Source organism: Ictidomys tridecemlineatus, chromosome 10 (assembly GCF_052094955.1).
Source record: "Ictidomys tridecemlineatus isolate mIctTri1 chromosome 10, mIctTri1.hap1, whole genome shotgun sequence".
Taxonomy (NCBI): Eukaryota; Metazoa; Chordata; class Mammalia; order Rodentia; family Sciuridae; genus Ictidomys; species Ictidomys tridecemlineatus.
Genome location: NC_135486.1, coordinates 20743381 through 20760383, shown reverse-complemented (window position 1 = coordinate 20760383; position 17003 = coordinate 20743381). Strand labels below are relative to the sequence as shown.

The 17003-nt window shown below is 31.3% G+C and overlaps 1 protein-coding gene across 3 annotated transcripts in view; it reads left to right on the top strand.

Moving 5' to 3' along the window:
• The window catches only part of Brinp3 (BMP/retinoic acid inducible neural specific 3), a 358134-nt gene that overhangs the window by 174316 nt on the left and 166815 nt on the right, over positions 1-17003 (top strand). For all 3 annotated transcript variants that reach the window (XM_005319679.4, XM_021722543.3, XM_021722542.3), the window contains exon 3: positions 8483-8673. In XM_005319679.4, coding sequence (XP_005319736.1) covers positions 8483-8673 — 191 coding nt within the window. The remainder of the gene's footprint in view (positions 1-8482; positions 8674-17003) is intronic.

The following is a 17003-nucleotide window of genomic DNA, read 5'->3' as shown; positions in this document are numbered from 1 at the left end:
GTGGTGATTTGACCAACACTGTAAATTCAAAATTATTAGCTTTTATTTGTTTCTTTCAGTATTTCAGAAGTAAGTTTGCATTTTAAAAATTATTTTTGTTTTCTCCTTTCAAAAAGATACAAATATTTTAATTTTCTCTCTTTTTTGTCCTCCTGTTGTGTCCTTTAAATTCAAGTGTATTCTACCTACACTTCATCTGCACTCCATTTAGGGAAGTTTTTTTTAGGTACTTCCTTGCTCATTTATTTTACCTTTCAATTTTCTATTTTCCCTTGTCATATGGAGTGACTGCCTTGATTAATTCTTCAGGTTCATCAGTACATTAGGCTTGGAATTCCATTTCCTTTCCAATTTCAATAATGAAGTAATAATACAAACTTCCAAAGTTGTTTTTAGTAATTCTTATCTTTACCAGCACCCCATCTTTCACTATCATCACACATGTTTTTGTTATACCCTTTCATCTCTTTTAACTCAGCATTCTGCTATGTTTTAATATTTTTTGTTCTCTGATGCTTCAGTAGTTTGTTCTTTCACTACATTTTTGTCCTCTGAATACTACATAATTGTTCTGCCTCAAGATATGTTAATTTTTAAACTAGATATTATTTATTTATTTGCTTTGAATATTATTTAGGTAGCTAATGTGATTGGCTATTTTGGTGTGATTAATCTTTCTTTCTAGATATTTCCATTATTTGTATGCATTTTCTCAAATGTGTTTTGTACTGAAAATATTCTAGCAACCTTTTAAAGCATACTTTTTAATAGGAAATAGCATGTAGTGTTTTTGATTCAGCACATTATTTTCATGAGTTAGTTTCTTCTACATGACTATTTTTCATTATAAGCAGCTTTAATAAAATTAACAGAAATGCTATCCCCTGGCAGAAATCATGCTGTTTTAATCATGGCAGGATAATTTCTGTGTGCTTAATGATGTTAACCTTTATTTTGGAATCCAAGTTTGTGAATATATTTATTTATTTATATAGCCCTCTTTGGAGGCTTTCTCATGCATTAGATTCCTATTTTAAACCTTCATCTTAGTGGTTGATGTAACAGATTTCCCCATCAGATTCTCAATTTCATCCTTGAATTCCCTCAATAATGTTGGATGATCCTGTCTAAGAATCTGTTTTCTTTCTCAGCATTCTGTTTCTTCCTCTCGGAGGCTTTTATTCTTTGCTCCCTGAGCCTGGAGTTTGGACTGTACAATATCACTTTTAAAAGTAATTGAACATAAACTTGTTTAGCCATTCAGCCCCTATAATTCCTCTTCCAAGAAATGCAATAAGTTTCAAAAGCTCCTTTAATTCCTTCCGCCAAGTACAAATTTACGTTTTCTGTTTCTTGATGACTAGTCAATATAATATAGGATTAATCTATGGTCTGCTTTTTATTTCTGATCAGTTTATATTAATATTTCTCACATTCCTCTGCATTTGAAGAAAAAAACCTTCCTACACTGTTTCTATTTCTCTATCTATCCATCTTTGTCTTTCTGTTTTTCTGTCTCTGCAAAATTCCCCCTTATGCACCTCTCTCTCTCTCTCTCTCTCTCTCTCTCTCTCTCTCTCTCTCTCTCTCTCTCTTTCACACACACACACACACACACACACACACACACACACCACACTCATCAATGTCAGGCACTATTATAAAATTATACCTTTCAATCAAAGTTACAATCAAATCTATAAAGAAGTTAAGGGTACTAGTGTTTATGTTAAGCCCCTCAGAATTAAACTGTTGCTAAGTCTATAGTCCTCAGTATTTATTTATACCAAAGCTATCTCATTTATCAGAAGGAGATTAAATTAAAAAAAGAGCACACACCTCATAATTCAATACCATAGGTTAATTACTGTACCAACAAGTCTAATGAAATTATCATTTCAAATTCCATGTTGGGATAAAATGGATTTGCTATATTTTCATTTACCATTGATATGAAAATGTTGCTTATGCCTATTAAATTTTGAACTTGTTGATAGCAGTGGGGGAAATATTTTCTAAAGTCTTTAGGAGAATACTACTATATTTTTCCTAGTGGGAGAAATAAATATTTTTTTCCTAAACTGAGAACTAAGTTAGTGTAATTTTTTTTCCTTTTTCTGCCATATGGTTGACATATATGTGAATTTAAAGATTCTCTTGAAACTGAAATAACAGGATTGTTCTCCTCAAAGTGCATTAACTCACAGAAGCTCAGAGTACCACCACTAAACATTTTATTACATAACTTGGCAAAGCTAACATTTTGCTCATAGTTCAAATGTTTCCCCCAGTCACTAGAATATTCAAAGAGGGTAATTAAGAAACATATTCTTCCAATGGGCTTGGTTTTCTATGAATTTGAGGTAGATATATGCAAAAAAGTCAGTAATCACCTTTCTCTCTACTTAGGGGTTTATTTATTTTAGCTCATATGAAAACATTTGCTCATTTTTGATTCAGCATATATGTAGTGATTGAATACTGAATGTCATATATCTGAATCTTAAGAATGCAATTGCCATAAAATAATAAATAACCCATATGTATGTGGAGTTTATCAAATAATGGAAGAAACAGACATAAAACAAAAGAATCACATAAATAAATACAGTATGTACCCAGTGGGAAAAGAACATTATGCTGTGGGTACATAGAGGAGGACCTGATTTAGTTATGGATAGGGCTGTGGAACAGAAAAAAGCAGCTGCCATATATTATGGGGTTTTTGAAGTCTGTACAAATTAGGTGATATTTAAAAAATTATTTTATATAAATCTCAAATGTACAAGAAGAGAAAATTAGGTACCTACTAAGTAATAGATTTGATTTGTAATTTATAGGTGACAATAATATTCAGAGTAGGTGATGTTACTAGTTTATATTTCATAAGCTGTTTATGTATAAAATGGTATTCTAACAACTCAAGCCTAATTCAAACTGAAAGGTTATAATTTGGGGGACAGATAATTTATACCTTGTAAAATTAAGGACACACATTTTTTTTAAATTTATTTTTGTCCAACTATACCATATCCAGTCTCCCTATCAAAGTATATAGGAAACACACAAAGTTAAGAGAAAGTTACAATAAATTATTCATCTTAAAACCTATGACCAACCACATGTTTTTATTTGTCTGAATGATGGGGGAAAAATCAGATAACACTTTAAAGAAGTTTTCTTAAGATATTTTAAGACTTATTTTAGAAAAAAATGTTCTGCTTAATTTAGTTACTCTTCCAAAGTAACCTTATTATGAATATATTAAAAAGATTAACAAATTATGTCAGGCGCAGTGACATATGCCTGTAATCTCAGCAGCTCAGGAGGCTGAGGCAGGAGGATGGCTTTTGCCAGATTCAGCAAAAGCCAGGTGCTAAGCAACTCAGAGAGACCCTGTCTCTAAATAAAATACAAAGTAGGGCTGAGCTGGGATACGGCTGGGTGGTCGACTGCCCCTGAGTTTAATCCACACTATTGAAAAAAAAAGAAAGAAACAAAAGAAAATTAACAAGTTATGTTTATTGTCTCTAAAATTTCTATTACTCTAAAAATATCTTTGATTTAGCTTTTTTTACCTCATGCTACTTGAAATGAACCTTATAATTGATTTGAAGCTCAGATGTTTGTTTGGCTAGTTACTTTGACATAATCCATGGTTTATAAAAATTTAATGCAATATTATAGGAAAAGGCTGTACAATCAAAAAATCTCAGTGAAAATAACTTTTAAGTGTTTGAAGAAATTACCAAAAACACATTAATTTTTATCAGTAGGTATCTATTCTATGGCATTTATCTTTTTTAAATGAACATATAACTTATTAGTCTATGCTAAGACAAAACAAAAGTGATTTGCAGATTCTTTGAGTCCTTTTACTTAAAAATTTAAAAATAATTTTCTTATTAATTTCTTTATCAAAAATATTTGTGCATATACTAAAAATTTACATAGAGAATAAAACTATGACTTTGCAAATGTATATATATCATAATTTATTCAAAGGTAAACAATACTTTCATACCATTTTGGTTAATTTTTACAAATTTTACTTCAGAAACTAGAGACCATATTACCAGACTTACAATTCTAGATGAGGCTTCTTTGCATCAGTGAATTTAAGAACATACAAAAAGGCAAAGAGATTGAAGTTGTGAATTGAATTGTTAAGAAAAAGATAAGTAAATTCACCTGAATCCTAAATCAAATCACCTTTGAAAAACTCATATTGCCTGTGTAAAATATTTTACTTCTTGGATGAAATGCAAACATTTTTCTTTTATGAACAGCATAATAATTGTTTCTGTAGCTATAAATGTAAAAAAAAGTTCATATTTCTTTATTACTTTTTCTGAAAAAAATCAAAGTAGATATTTTATTTTTAGCTGAATTATATCTGTGCTATAGGTTTGTCTAAACTGATCAGCAACTATCAAATCTATATAATTTTATAAATGTGATGAAAGAATAATTGTGACAAGTTAGTATAATACTTGTGATAAATGTTAAGCTATACTTTCACAATTTAAGAAGAAAAAGTGCAGACAATATTATTACTTATTCCCCTCTTTCTTTAACTTAGAATCATTAATTGGCAGCATGTATATTTATCTTTTAGAAAAAATGCTAACATCTGAAAATACATGGATAATAACTATTTATATTATGAAATATTATCATGTGTGCATTAGTGTAGATATATATGTGGTACTAATATACAGATATAGCATGTAGTATTGTTATGTTACTATTAAATGAATTACCTTTGGAATTAATGGCCAATGACTGAGATAATTGAATTCTGTGTTGTTTCCCTTAAAGTTGGAATAAAAATTTAGCCTATAAAACTACACAAAATGATTAACAACTGTGTAACATAAAATAAAATAATGTTTAGTCATTTTATGACCCCACAAATTAAGCCATCCTTTTAAAACTTCTAACACCACCCCTATCTTTGATTCAGTAATATAGTCAAGAGGTCATAACAACAGTGAATCCTTGTTGTTTTACTGGGCCTGATAAATGTTTTGTTATGTTAATTGTCTACTCTGAGCTTGGCAGCTCATAGGAAATATATCAGTCATTAATTGCTACTTCTTGAAACTCAAAACTCTTACATATCAACATTGTATATCAGTCATACTTGCGATTATGTTTTTTCTTCTGGTGTTTAATTTTCATAAATTCCTTCTGATAAATGTCCAGATTCATCTAAAATGCTTCCCTGGCTTTTAAAAAACCTACTACTGTTAAGTTAAAAATGAAAATGAAGAAGTTGGGTGCATCCAGGGAAAGGAGGGTGAAAGAAAGTAGATAGTTTATACTGCCAACTGCTCAGTATTTAGCTGCTTTAAAAGCACTACTTCAGTGCTATGATCATTGAGGCCATTAGGGACATTTCACTTTTACCAGCCAAATGGAAAATAGTGTCATTTGTGAAATGTGGAAGCTATACAGCAAGAGTGTTAAAGAAGGTAATTTTATATATAACACTTAAACACAATCAAGTTATGGGGAAGTAGTATGGATTATGTTTTACACACATTTTTTAAGATCAGTATGATTTTACAGAAGCAATTAGAAGGTTATTACTACTAAAAATCCGAAAGTCGATTTATGATACTCATGTTGGATTTATTTTCAGATTAGTGTTTGGGTAATATATTTAGTTTTAATATTGTTATGTCTGCAAAATTTAATGAATAATGACAGAATTAAATTTATAAGCCAACAAATGTACTAATGTGAAAAACTAACACAAAAATAGCCTTTAGGAGTCTAGACAAACAACTTCATTTAGAGTAATTTAGTAGTTAGAGATGAATCTTTTCAGTAACTGCATTATCTTGTTTTGTTAATATTTTAGGCTGTTTGTCCTATTATATTGAGTACAAAATTTTCTGTGCCAACAGTGGCTATTTATGTGGGGGGAACTGAATTCATACATGTGCATTTTTTAAAAAATCAAGGAAATTAATTTATTTAAAATACATTCAGTACATTTGTGTATTCACATAGAATTTAAATGCTAATATGAAAGGTCAGTGGCAATGTGGCAATTATGTGAGCATTATTTGAATGAAATTTGATGATGTCATTCTTGTTTTCCAACCTTTTTTATTAGATGGGTAGGAATAAAATCATAATAAACATTGTAGAAAAGTAAACATTATGTGAATGCACATAATAGATGCTTGCAAGTCAGAATTTTTAGCAGGCAAACATACAGCCCTAATAAACTAATAGAGGCTCCTTAGAGCCAAAAAAGCCATTTTTAAAGTAATGTGCTGGCTGAACTGGCAAGAGCCCATTTGTGTGCTCTACAAAATAGTGGTGCCCCTAGAGGAGCTGAGTTACATTAGACTCTAATGACTGTGACTATTTCATTTAAAGACTTCCAAAGGTTATGATAGGAAGATATTTATGTTCTGGAAGGCTCCAAGTAGAAAGTAAAATTTAGGTAGATACAACAATGCTCTTATTTAATATAAACATAAAGCATCTGGATTGAATCCTGAGAAGCCTTTAGGTAAAATGTTCTCATTATGATTATCAAACCCAATAGCATGTTTTCAATTCAGCAGTCTACTACTTTGTTTTTCCAAAATTTAAAATGAATTCAAGGTCTAGTTGCAACTGAGGTGAATCTCATCTTCATGACAAGGGGAAAAAAATCTGTACCAATAAGGTTCCAATTTTATGTAGGAAACATTAGCTCTTATTGTTTTCCTAAGTTTCCCCAAAGTCAAAATACATCAGTCATGAGGTACTATATTATATTGCTAGAAAAGAAGCAAGCCAAGCAAACAATAGCCACATGATCTTGGTGATTTCCTATAATTATATTTTGTCCTGCACTTGTGAATACTGGTAAACCGCAAGGATATATTTAGGGGATTGGGATTCTCACCATACTTGTTGATCAGCCTCCCAGACTGAATGATGAGATTTGTCTTACATGCTCAAATGTCATTGGTCAAAGTAAACCAAATTACCACAGTGACTTTAAAGTGTGCTAGTAATGTCAGCTTGTCTTGTGTTCAGAAGAAGAGACACTGAATATTTATATTTATATCTAATATCTTCTATCTGTGTTGTGCTTCCTAGCTTCCCAGAGATTTTTTTTTCTTAATGTGTTCTTGTAACTACTTCTAATGATTATTTCAATACCTCTCATCAGAGTTTCCACCAAAAAAAAGGTTATAGCAGTGATTCTGTGTCACTATATTACAAAAGAAATACATTAAATAGAAAAGAGAAACCTCTTACATCTCAATTCAACATTTATTTTCTCTATACAAACTGAACATGTTGAATATACACTGTGAAAAGGGTCATGTTTTACTTGATTCCTTATAGGAAAATATGGGGGGAAACTGGGAAAATTTCCAATAAAGATCTGGAAATTAACACTTTCCTATAATTATTAACATTACTGGGGATTTATTTACTTACAACTTAGTTATTTTGTTAAGTGAGCAATTTCTCCAGAGTTGGCTCTTTCCTTTTGGTTGCTGCATGACAGAGAAAATAAATTGATCATATGATGTGGAAAAGTTTTTTATGTATGTGAAATGATAGAAGTTGAAACTATAAATGTAGCAGAGTTTAGCAGATTGAGGTAATCAAAATCACCTGATAACTACAGAAAGCTCCCTGAAAGGTTGTCCACAGTCAGAGGCCCTTCATATTTAAGGTGTGTGCATTGGCAGATGAAAATGCACCCAAATCAAGTTAGGTGAGGTACATTTTTATGAGAAAATAGTCATGAATTATTTAATCTGATTTAAATATCACACAATGTACACATGAATCTGAATGTCCCATAGTTCTCCATAAGTATACAAAATTTTTCTTTTTATGGATCAGATAAAATCAATTTAATTTTAAAAAGAAAGCCTCAGACCCCAAAAGTTAAATGATTATGCTAAAGTATGAATGAATAAATTATAATTAGAAGACCTCAAAATATTTTTTGTGTAAAAAGGCAAGTGTACAGCATTTTGTTTAGCATGATCTCTCTGTGCAGTTCATGACCATGACTTCATAATAAAGTGAATGGAGAAAGAATCATTTGGATGATGAGTATAAGTTTGTTTTCTGTTTTTCATACAACATGATTCCCTTAATTTTTTCTTTTCTTTTTCATGCTTTTTCTTTGGGGAGTGGTAAAATCCATATTTATATTCTATGCATAACAAAATCATTTTTATGGCTACATTTCTATTTGGGAAAAGTATGTTAGTGGAAGCTGTTCACTTTAAGTGGTTTGTTTTTCCTACACATACTTGGGTTTGAGCATTCATTCCAGTTACATAAATTATAAATATTGTTTCTCCTACTCAGAGACTGTGACATATCATTACAAGCTAAAGTCATTGTAATCGAGTGACCTTACCTAAACTACCAAGTGAAGTTTTCAAATGAGAGCATTCAGATAGATTATGCATTTATGAATAAAAATAAATTTGCTTTTCAGGGAGTTTGGCCGCTGGAAAGTAAATAATCTTGCAGTTGAAAGAAGAAATTTCCTTGGCTCCCCTCTGCCTCTTGCCCCTGAATTCTTCCGCAACATAAGACTTTTGGGACGGCGACCTACCCTTCAGCAAATTACAGAAAACCTTATCAAGAAATATGGAACTCATTTCTTGCTATCTGCTACTCTGGGAGGTACGATTCTTTGAAAATATTTGTGCCTGTGTGTGCTTGTTCATAAAATTATATAATCACTTAAAAGTTCGAATTAATCCAGATAGCTGCAGTTTGAGTAATTATATAATATATCCATTCATTTATCCCTCACATTGAGTGTGTTAAATGCCATTACAGTATTCATATTCACAACATAGATGAATATCACTTACTCTATCCAAAAAGCTATTAAAAACCTAATATACATTAAATACAGGCATAGTGACTATATTCTGTGATATAAATGTTATGGCAAATTTTGTTTAAAAAATGTCACTGGTAGGAGTCATTGCTTCTAGAAAGCAGGAAGTATTTACAAGAGGTAAATAGTAAAGATCTACAATTAGATTCTTTCCATTATTGTATTATTTCTGGTTGTGTTTGACATATGATATAGTAAAAGAGAAATAAATGCCAAGAAGTATGATGCATAATATAAAGAATAGAGATTAATAATTTCACTTATTCCCAATTTGTAAATTTTTTAAAAATTAAGAAAGTCTTAATTTAATATTGCTAAGTATAGAATTATCACAGTGATATATTATCCAGCACTTTGGAGACACTAAAATGATATTTGGGAGGTATTGTATAATAAGTGAATTATGACATTTTCCTAAGATTTAAAAATATCCCATATTTCTATATGTGCAATTTTGTATATGACTTGAAATAATATCTACATATTCCATGGTTCCTAAAATGAGTAATTTCCATAATTCCTATAATGAAGAACACCAAATAAAGCTGGATAGGAAAGTTCTGGAAATAAAAAGTCCTGTTTCCTTTTCAGTTGCTTGATAACTTTAATAGAAAACTGGTGAGCTCATTCATGCAATTTTTCAATGTTGTGAAAGACTCTTCCTTAAAGTCATTTCTTTCCCTTCCCTGCCTTTTAAATCTGTATGAAGTCATCCGTTTATAACCTCAGAATGTTTCCTGGGTCTTACTCTTTCCTAGTTCTCAAAAAACCAAGTCACTATTACTTTTTCTCCTACAATATTTCTATGGTTTGTTCTCCACAGAGAACTTTTAAAAACCTGAGTGTGGTCATCTTCCTTGCTTTATCTAAAACCAGGAACTGCCCACTGTAAATGAAACCTAAATATCTTGCTCTGATTTATGAGGGCCCTACTATGTGACCTAGAGGGAGGTTTCATCTGAGCCCCCTCAACTGTCTCTTCCTCATACTCAATTGTTTTTTTTATCACAATGGGCTTCACATATTTTAACCAAGTCTTACTTTCTCAGAGAATCCCTTTATTCTCTGCTCTTTCATGATCTTACTTTTCTTTCTTCAAAGTATTTATTGTTATGAAAAAGTATTTTACCTGTTACCGGTTTATAATCTCTTTTTTGCATATTTTGGTGGAAACAGGGTCCTTGTCTGTATTTGTCATCCCTTCACATAGTATCTGTAATGGTGCTTGGTATACAGTAGGTTTTTCTAACTATTTGTTTAATGAGTAAATAGTGGAACTATGCTTTTCTAAGGGACCAAAGTTGCCCAGTTTCCTAGATAAATGTAAAAGTTTCAAATATTTAGTGAGGGCAGTTGAGTTCAAATTCAGGAAGAATACTGAAAGAAGGAAGCAAACCCAGCAAGTCAAATGGTTCAGTTTCACAAATATTTAGAGTTGGAGAGAATGAGAACCCAGGCGAGGGCAGATGAAGAGAGGAAGGACGGGTTAGAGAAGGAGTAGATCCTCCTCACATTTTGAAAATATTGACTGTGGCATAACCTTGAGGATTTAAAGGGGAAGTGGTAGGTTGTGGGCAGAAAGAAAAGGCTGCTCTGTCCTTTGTTATTCCTCCATTCCATTCTCTCACTAATGAATTATAATAAAATAATAAAACAAAGATATCAAACCTGAGGTTGAGTCCTTATCTCCACCCTCCCCCCAACAAGCAGCCCAATTTTAATCAGTTGAGTCTTTAAAAACCATTAACTTCTCTGAATTTTAGAAAGCTAGAAAGTAGCACCTATGTGATAAAAATATGAAAAAATAGTGTAAATATATGGAAATATCTTGAACACAGTGTTTGGCATACTTGAAACATAGTGCATTTACATTTTTGTTATGAAAGTAATGTAGGTAGTCAAAAATGTATAAATACTTTCAATAATTGTGGAATTCTATAAAGAGTGGAGAGATTTTGAAATAATATTAGTCTTCATTATTTTTTATTATTACTACAATACTGTTGTATGAAAAAGCACCTAAAAGAATTTTATAACCTAAAATTCATTTTCTGAAAGAAAAAGAGAGAAAAGAAAAATAGGAGAGAAAGAGCAAAAGGTACATATGGCTCTCATGGACAATTCTTTTCCTGAATATCAAAATTTTGTTAAATTTTATTTATTTTACTTATTCTGTTATTTTGGTATTGTGAATGCCATGCTTTGGCTTTTATGTTAGTTTTTGTTTTGTAATTTTTAAAATAAAACATGTTTCAAAACCTTATGGGATTAAGTCACTTTTTCACTTTGACTGTTCCAATGATGGCAAACAGCTTGCACATGACATCATTTTAAATATAGAAAATCTCAGATGCCACTAAAAATGTCCAAAATAGTAAAAAATACAGCAGTTTCAGGATACAAATTCAACATAGAAACATAATGTTACTTATTCAGATAACAGCGGTTTATCTGAATAAGAAATCAAGAGAGCAGTCCCACTTCAGTAGCTACAGTAAACAAACAAAAAGCAACACTAAAATAAAACCCTATCACATTTGTATCCAAAAAGGTGAAAATGTCTGTAATGAGTTCTATAAAACATTCATGAGAAAACTGAAAATAACACCAAAAAAAAAAAAAAGGGAAATACATCTTGTGTTCAGCAATTGGAAGAATCAGTATTGATAAAATCACTCTACTACCCAAAGTGATCCATTGATTCAGTGCAATCCTTGTCACAGGCTGAATGGCGATCATCTTGGGGGAAAAAGAACAAAACAGGATCATACTATCTGACTTCAAAATACACTTCAAAACTGCAGTAATCGATGATGAAAATATATATTCTCAAAATTGTTTTGCTTGAGTTATTTAAAAGTCTTGTTCAAGCATATCTTTAAGGGGATTGGTTTCAAATGAACACACTCAATCACTTCCAATTTTTTGTATATTTCTTGGATTTAGTGTTCATTTTATTTTTTATTTAATTTTTTTCTTCAAATGTTACTTGTATTTTTCTTCATGAATCTCTATTGGGTAATGATAATAATTTAGCATAATGAATGAAATCATTAAATGGTTTAAGGATATAAACTACCTATAATTATACTATGAATGTTTTCAGATAATTTTTGAAATTATTGCTGTTGTAATTGCACCAAAACTGTTTTGTTGGTGTGAGTCTGTCATTCCTATGCTTTACCTGGTTGAATACAAATTTGAATTACTTCACTTTTTTTATAAAACATAAGTTTTTTGGGTTTTAATTTGAGATAATTCTTTCTTTTACTCTTTCCCATATTTCCTCTCTCTGGCTGCCCTCCTAAATGACTAAGACCAAGACATAATAATACTAGTATATATTTTGTAAATAATAATATTAATAATGATAGCATATAATAATGTGTCATAAAAACAAGCTAACATTTTAAGCAAAAAAACTTGACTTGTTAGTTTTTAACTATATGCTTTCTAAGTACCTAAGTCTTTAGCTATGTTTAGATATTTTTTCAAAATAAGTTGAGTGTAAAATACTATCAATAAAAGAAGTGCAAAGGAAATAAATGAAAAATGACTTTTTCCCAAAGAGTTATTTAGTGTATAATATTATTGACATAGACATAAAACTCTGGATAGCATATTTGAAACCTTTAATAGGATATTTTATGATAGATAAAGCTGGTGATTGAATTATCTTCCTATAAGGAAAAATATGTATAATAAAAAACCTTCTTCAATATAAATCATTTTCCCCATTTATTTCATTTTATAGCTTCTAGACTATTTATCAATATAGTAATTCTTCTTGCTGCTATTTTGGATAATGATATCCAAACTCTATCACTGTTTAAATGTCTAAAATAAGCTCCACAATTTAAAGAATCAATCTTGAAAAAGATCGCACTCCTGGGACATATTGATTTCTAGCTATGAAGTATATTTCATGACTGTTTTTGTAATATATTTCATTATAATTCAATATGCAACAAATATTGAAATAGAAGTGTGTCTGTGTGCTGAAGACAGAAATACAAAAACAATGAATGAATAGGAAAAAAAAAGATGCCTATAAAATTATTGGTCTTTGGAGCATGAGGAAGGAAGTGTTCACTTAAAGTGCTGGATCCAAATTCTGGATCAGCTTAAAGATAGAGAACTATAAAAGATGGAGACTAAAATTTTCGCTAAAGTTTTTATCAAAATATTTATAAAGTAGTTTTAAGTGTGCCTGAACCTTACCTCTGGAACTATACAGACTTACTCATCCAGTTCCCACCTAGTCACACTAGCACTGAAAACCTGTGGGTGCCTCTGGTATTCTTGCCTCCCTCAATTCTAAGATAGTGAGGAGAAGGCTGAAGTACAGGTTCTCTCCTGACCAGATCATCCTGTCTAGCACAAGAAAACCAAGGGAAGTTTCCTCTCATCAAGCTGCATTCCTACACTGAGTCTCTTTGATAATGCACACAGCTTTTTGGGCAGAGTCAGAAAAATAGTGACCATGAGGACCATTTGGGTAAAATACCTTCCCATTTAGAGTATTAGACATAACACTTTTTTCTAATAATATCTTTCAAAATTGGGTCAAAATTAATTCTAGTACCAAACAGATAAATTTTAAATTTGTTAGTTTAAAACAACTTTAAATAATAAATTTTGTCTTACCCTAGAGTAAATCCAAATTCACCACTGTTTTTGAAGGCACAGATTTTAAGAGCCAAATTAAATATTTAGCTTAGTTGACTTGTTTTCCTTTGAGAGTCCATATGATTTCTTTTCCTGAATGTGTTTCTTATGACAATGTATATTTTGGTTACCATATTAATAAATTTAAGCATTTTTTCAGATATTCAAATTTATTTAAATATAGAAAATATTTTGTACATTGTTGGAATGTAAACATGCATGATTGATATCCAGAATAATACTAACTTACTAGAATAAGTATTTAAAATAATGACTTCTACTACTACCACCACTACTACTATTTGAAATAATCACCACATAATGTGTAGGGTCATTGTAGCTTGAAAATATTTCACATAGCTTGATAATATTGCAAAATAGTTTTCCTCTGTGTATCTCATGCAAAGAAAGAATGAAACTCAGAAGTTAAACAATAAGACACAAATGGAAAGAATATCAATTATATTTCTCAATATTGTTACATCCTTAAAAGAATTTCAAATATTCTCATTTAATTTTACAAATAGTCAATTCTCACTTTTCTCTACGTGAATTATGTTCTATATAGTGTTTTCACAGATTGTTTTAATTCTCTGCCATATACCACCTTTTTAAAAATCAATTAACAGCTGTCATTCTCATTTTCACTTTTTCTCTTCTTTACAAGTACAAATTTACTTTAAGTAATTGAGTAAATCACTGAATATATGTAAATTCATGTCTTAAATATGAATAATCACTTGAAAATGTAGATAATTGTTTATTCTTTTGGAATACATATTTCATTTTAACTCTTTTTTGTCTTATCATCTTGGGTGTGGAACACCTATAAAACTTAAATTGAGGCTGGGCATGGTGGCTCACTACTGTAATCTCTGCAGCTATGGAGGCTGAGGAGGGAGGATGGCTAGTTCAAAGCCAGCCTCAGCAAAAGTGAGGTGCTAAGCAACTCAGTGAGACCCTGTTTCTAAATAAAACACAAAATAGGGTGGGTATGTGCCTCAGTGGTCAAGTACCCCTGAGTTCAATCCTGGTACCCTTCCAAAAAAATTAAATTGAGCAACAAGTATACCACTTTGAATTTATTATTATGTTTATAGACATCTATTCTTTTGAAAAAATTAATAGGTGTGTGATTAGAGCATTTTAAAATATATGTTTATGCACATATCTTTTGGTCAGCTTTTTTGCTGTGAAGACCAAAAGACCTAACAAGAACAGTTAGACAAAGAAGAAGATTATTTTGGGCCACACTGTTTAGGGTCTCAGTCTATAGATAGCTGACTCCATTGCTCTGGGCCAGAAGTGAAGCAAAACAATATGGTTCAAGGGTGTAGCAGGAACATAGTTCAGGGCATGGCACCAAGAAGCAGGAAGAGACTAAGTTCAGTTCATAAAATATATACTCAAAAGGTATGCTCCTCATTGACCTACCTCCTCTAGTCACAGCCTACTGACCTACCGGTACCACCCAGCTAATCTCATCAGGGGACTAATGCACTAATTAGGTTAAGGCTCTCATAACCTGATCATCCCACCTCCAAATTTTCTTGCACTGTCTCACACATGAGCTTTTGGGGAAGACCTAATACATAAATCATGACATACATATACTTTCATGGAGTCTATTCACACACACACACACACACACACACACACACACACACACACACATACTGTCATGGTTTATATATACACACACACACGTATGTAAAAAATATATAAGCTCTAGATTACTGTATTCAACCTATTTTCATATACCTGTGTCAATTTCATTGGCATAATCATAGAAATGAAAACTTGGGAATTAATGGGTTAAGAAAAAACTTTAAAGAAAGGAAAATAAATATTTTCTGAAGTTTGCTATCCTAGAGAATCATGAAATAAATGGCAATGAAGGGGAAAATGACTACTATACTTATATTTAAAACTAAAGGCATACTCGTATTTCTTAAGATTAATTTTATCAGTTTTCTCCCTCTCTTTTGCAAGCACCTGTGTTCTCTCTCTCTCTCTCTCTCTCTCTCTCTCTCTCTCTCTCTCTCTCTGTCTCTCTCCTTCTCTCTCTCTCTCTCTCTCTCTCTCTCTCTCCTTCTCCTTTCCTTTCTCCCTCCCTTCCTCCCTCTCTCCCTCTCTATCTCTTTCTCTGGTAAAGAAATTGAAAGATCTGAAGTTAAAGCACTGTTGCTAATTACTTGTAGTAGATTACATGATCATTATTTACTAAAATGATTTAAAACCTTTTGTGTCAATAATAATGAAAGAGAGAAAAACTAAGATTAAATTTGCTAGTTTAGCTGATCTTTGTAATAGTGTTTCCAGCAAACAAGAGAAAAGATAAATGTTAAGTTGCAGAGTATCGGACATGTGATTGTATTTTATTTTCTATTTCTTTTATGTAGCACATTGATGAGGCAGATAAATCATGTATCCACACTTTGACATATATGCACCGAGTTTTCTATGACAGTTCAAATGCCCAAAATCTCCCTTATAGAACAACTCAGGTCACTGACAAAGACAAATGTTTAAATTGGTAATAAATTTTATTGTGGTTTAGAGCCTTAGTACTTGAGTGTGGTCCATGAGCTTACAGCACCAATATCATCTCGGAACTTGTTAGAAAGGTAGCATCTCAGATTTTGTCACAGATTAATGAATCTGAATCAAAATTTCAAGAAAATGGATAGGTGATTTATATGCACATTAAGTTTGAACAGCACTTTGTACGATCTATATAAATTTCAAGTACACTCTACTGTTCCAGAAATCTCACTTCTGAAAATTAATCTCTCCAAAATAGTAGTAGAACTTTGTAACTATACATGCCAAAATATTTTAAAAATCCACTTAACATTGTTTGTAAACAGCTTCAAAATTAAAGAAATTTTAATATTTTACTCAGGGTAGATTCATTGACACCTAATCTTAGATGTAGTTCTAATGCTTTTCTTTTCCCCACAGAATAACACTATCTGTAGTGTTATAGGCCTCTGGGCAAATTTATTCAGAAAACAAAAATTCAGTCTTTTCTTGGAGGTAACTGCTAGTAATCATAGGTCCATTGCTTTCTCTCAGGATGCTTTTCAAAACATGTTTTAGTATAAATTTAGCTGTTTCTTCCCATATTACCTTGCAGATGGCAATTGGTGTTAAGCCAACGTGTCTATTCTTTTTTAGCTATCTTTATATATTTGGTTCTGAATCATTCCAAAAACCTATTTTTTTCTAAGACTGCTTGTTCTGTAAGTCTATTTGCTCCTAAAATATAATATTTTCCTCTACAACACTCTATTAGTAGAATGATACCAGAATTGATACCTTTAACGTGTGGAAGGATGATGATGAGTTGGGAGTGACAAAGTAAAAAAGGAAACTGAATATGATGTCAAAAAGATAATACCCCAAATTTCATGGACTTTAACACAAGGAATAATGT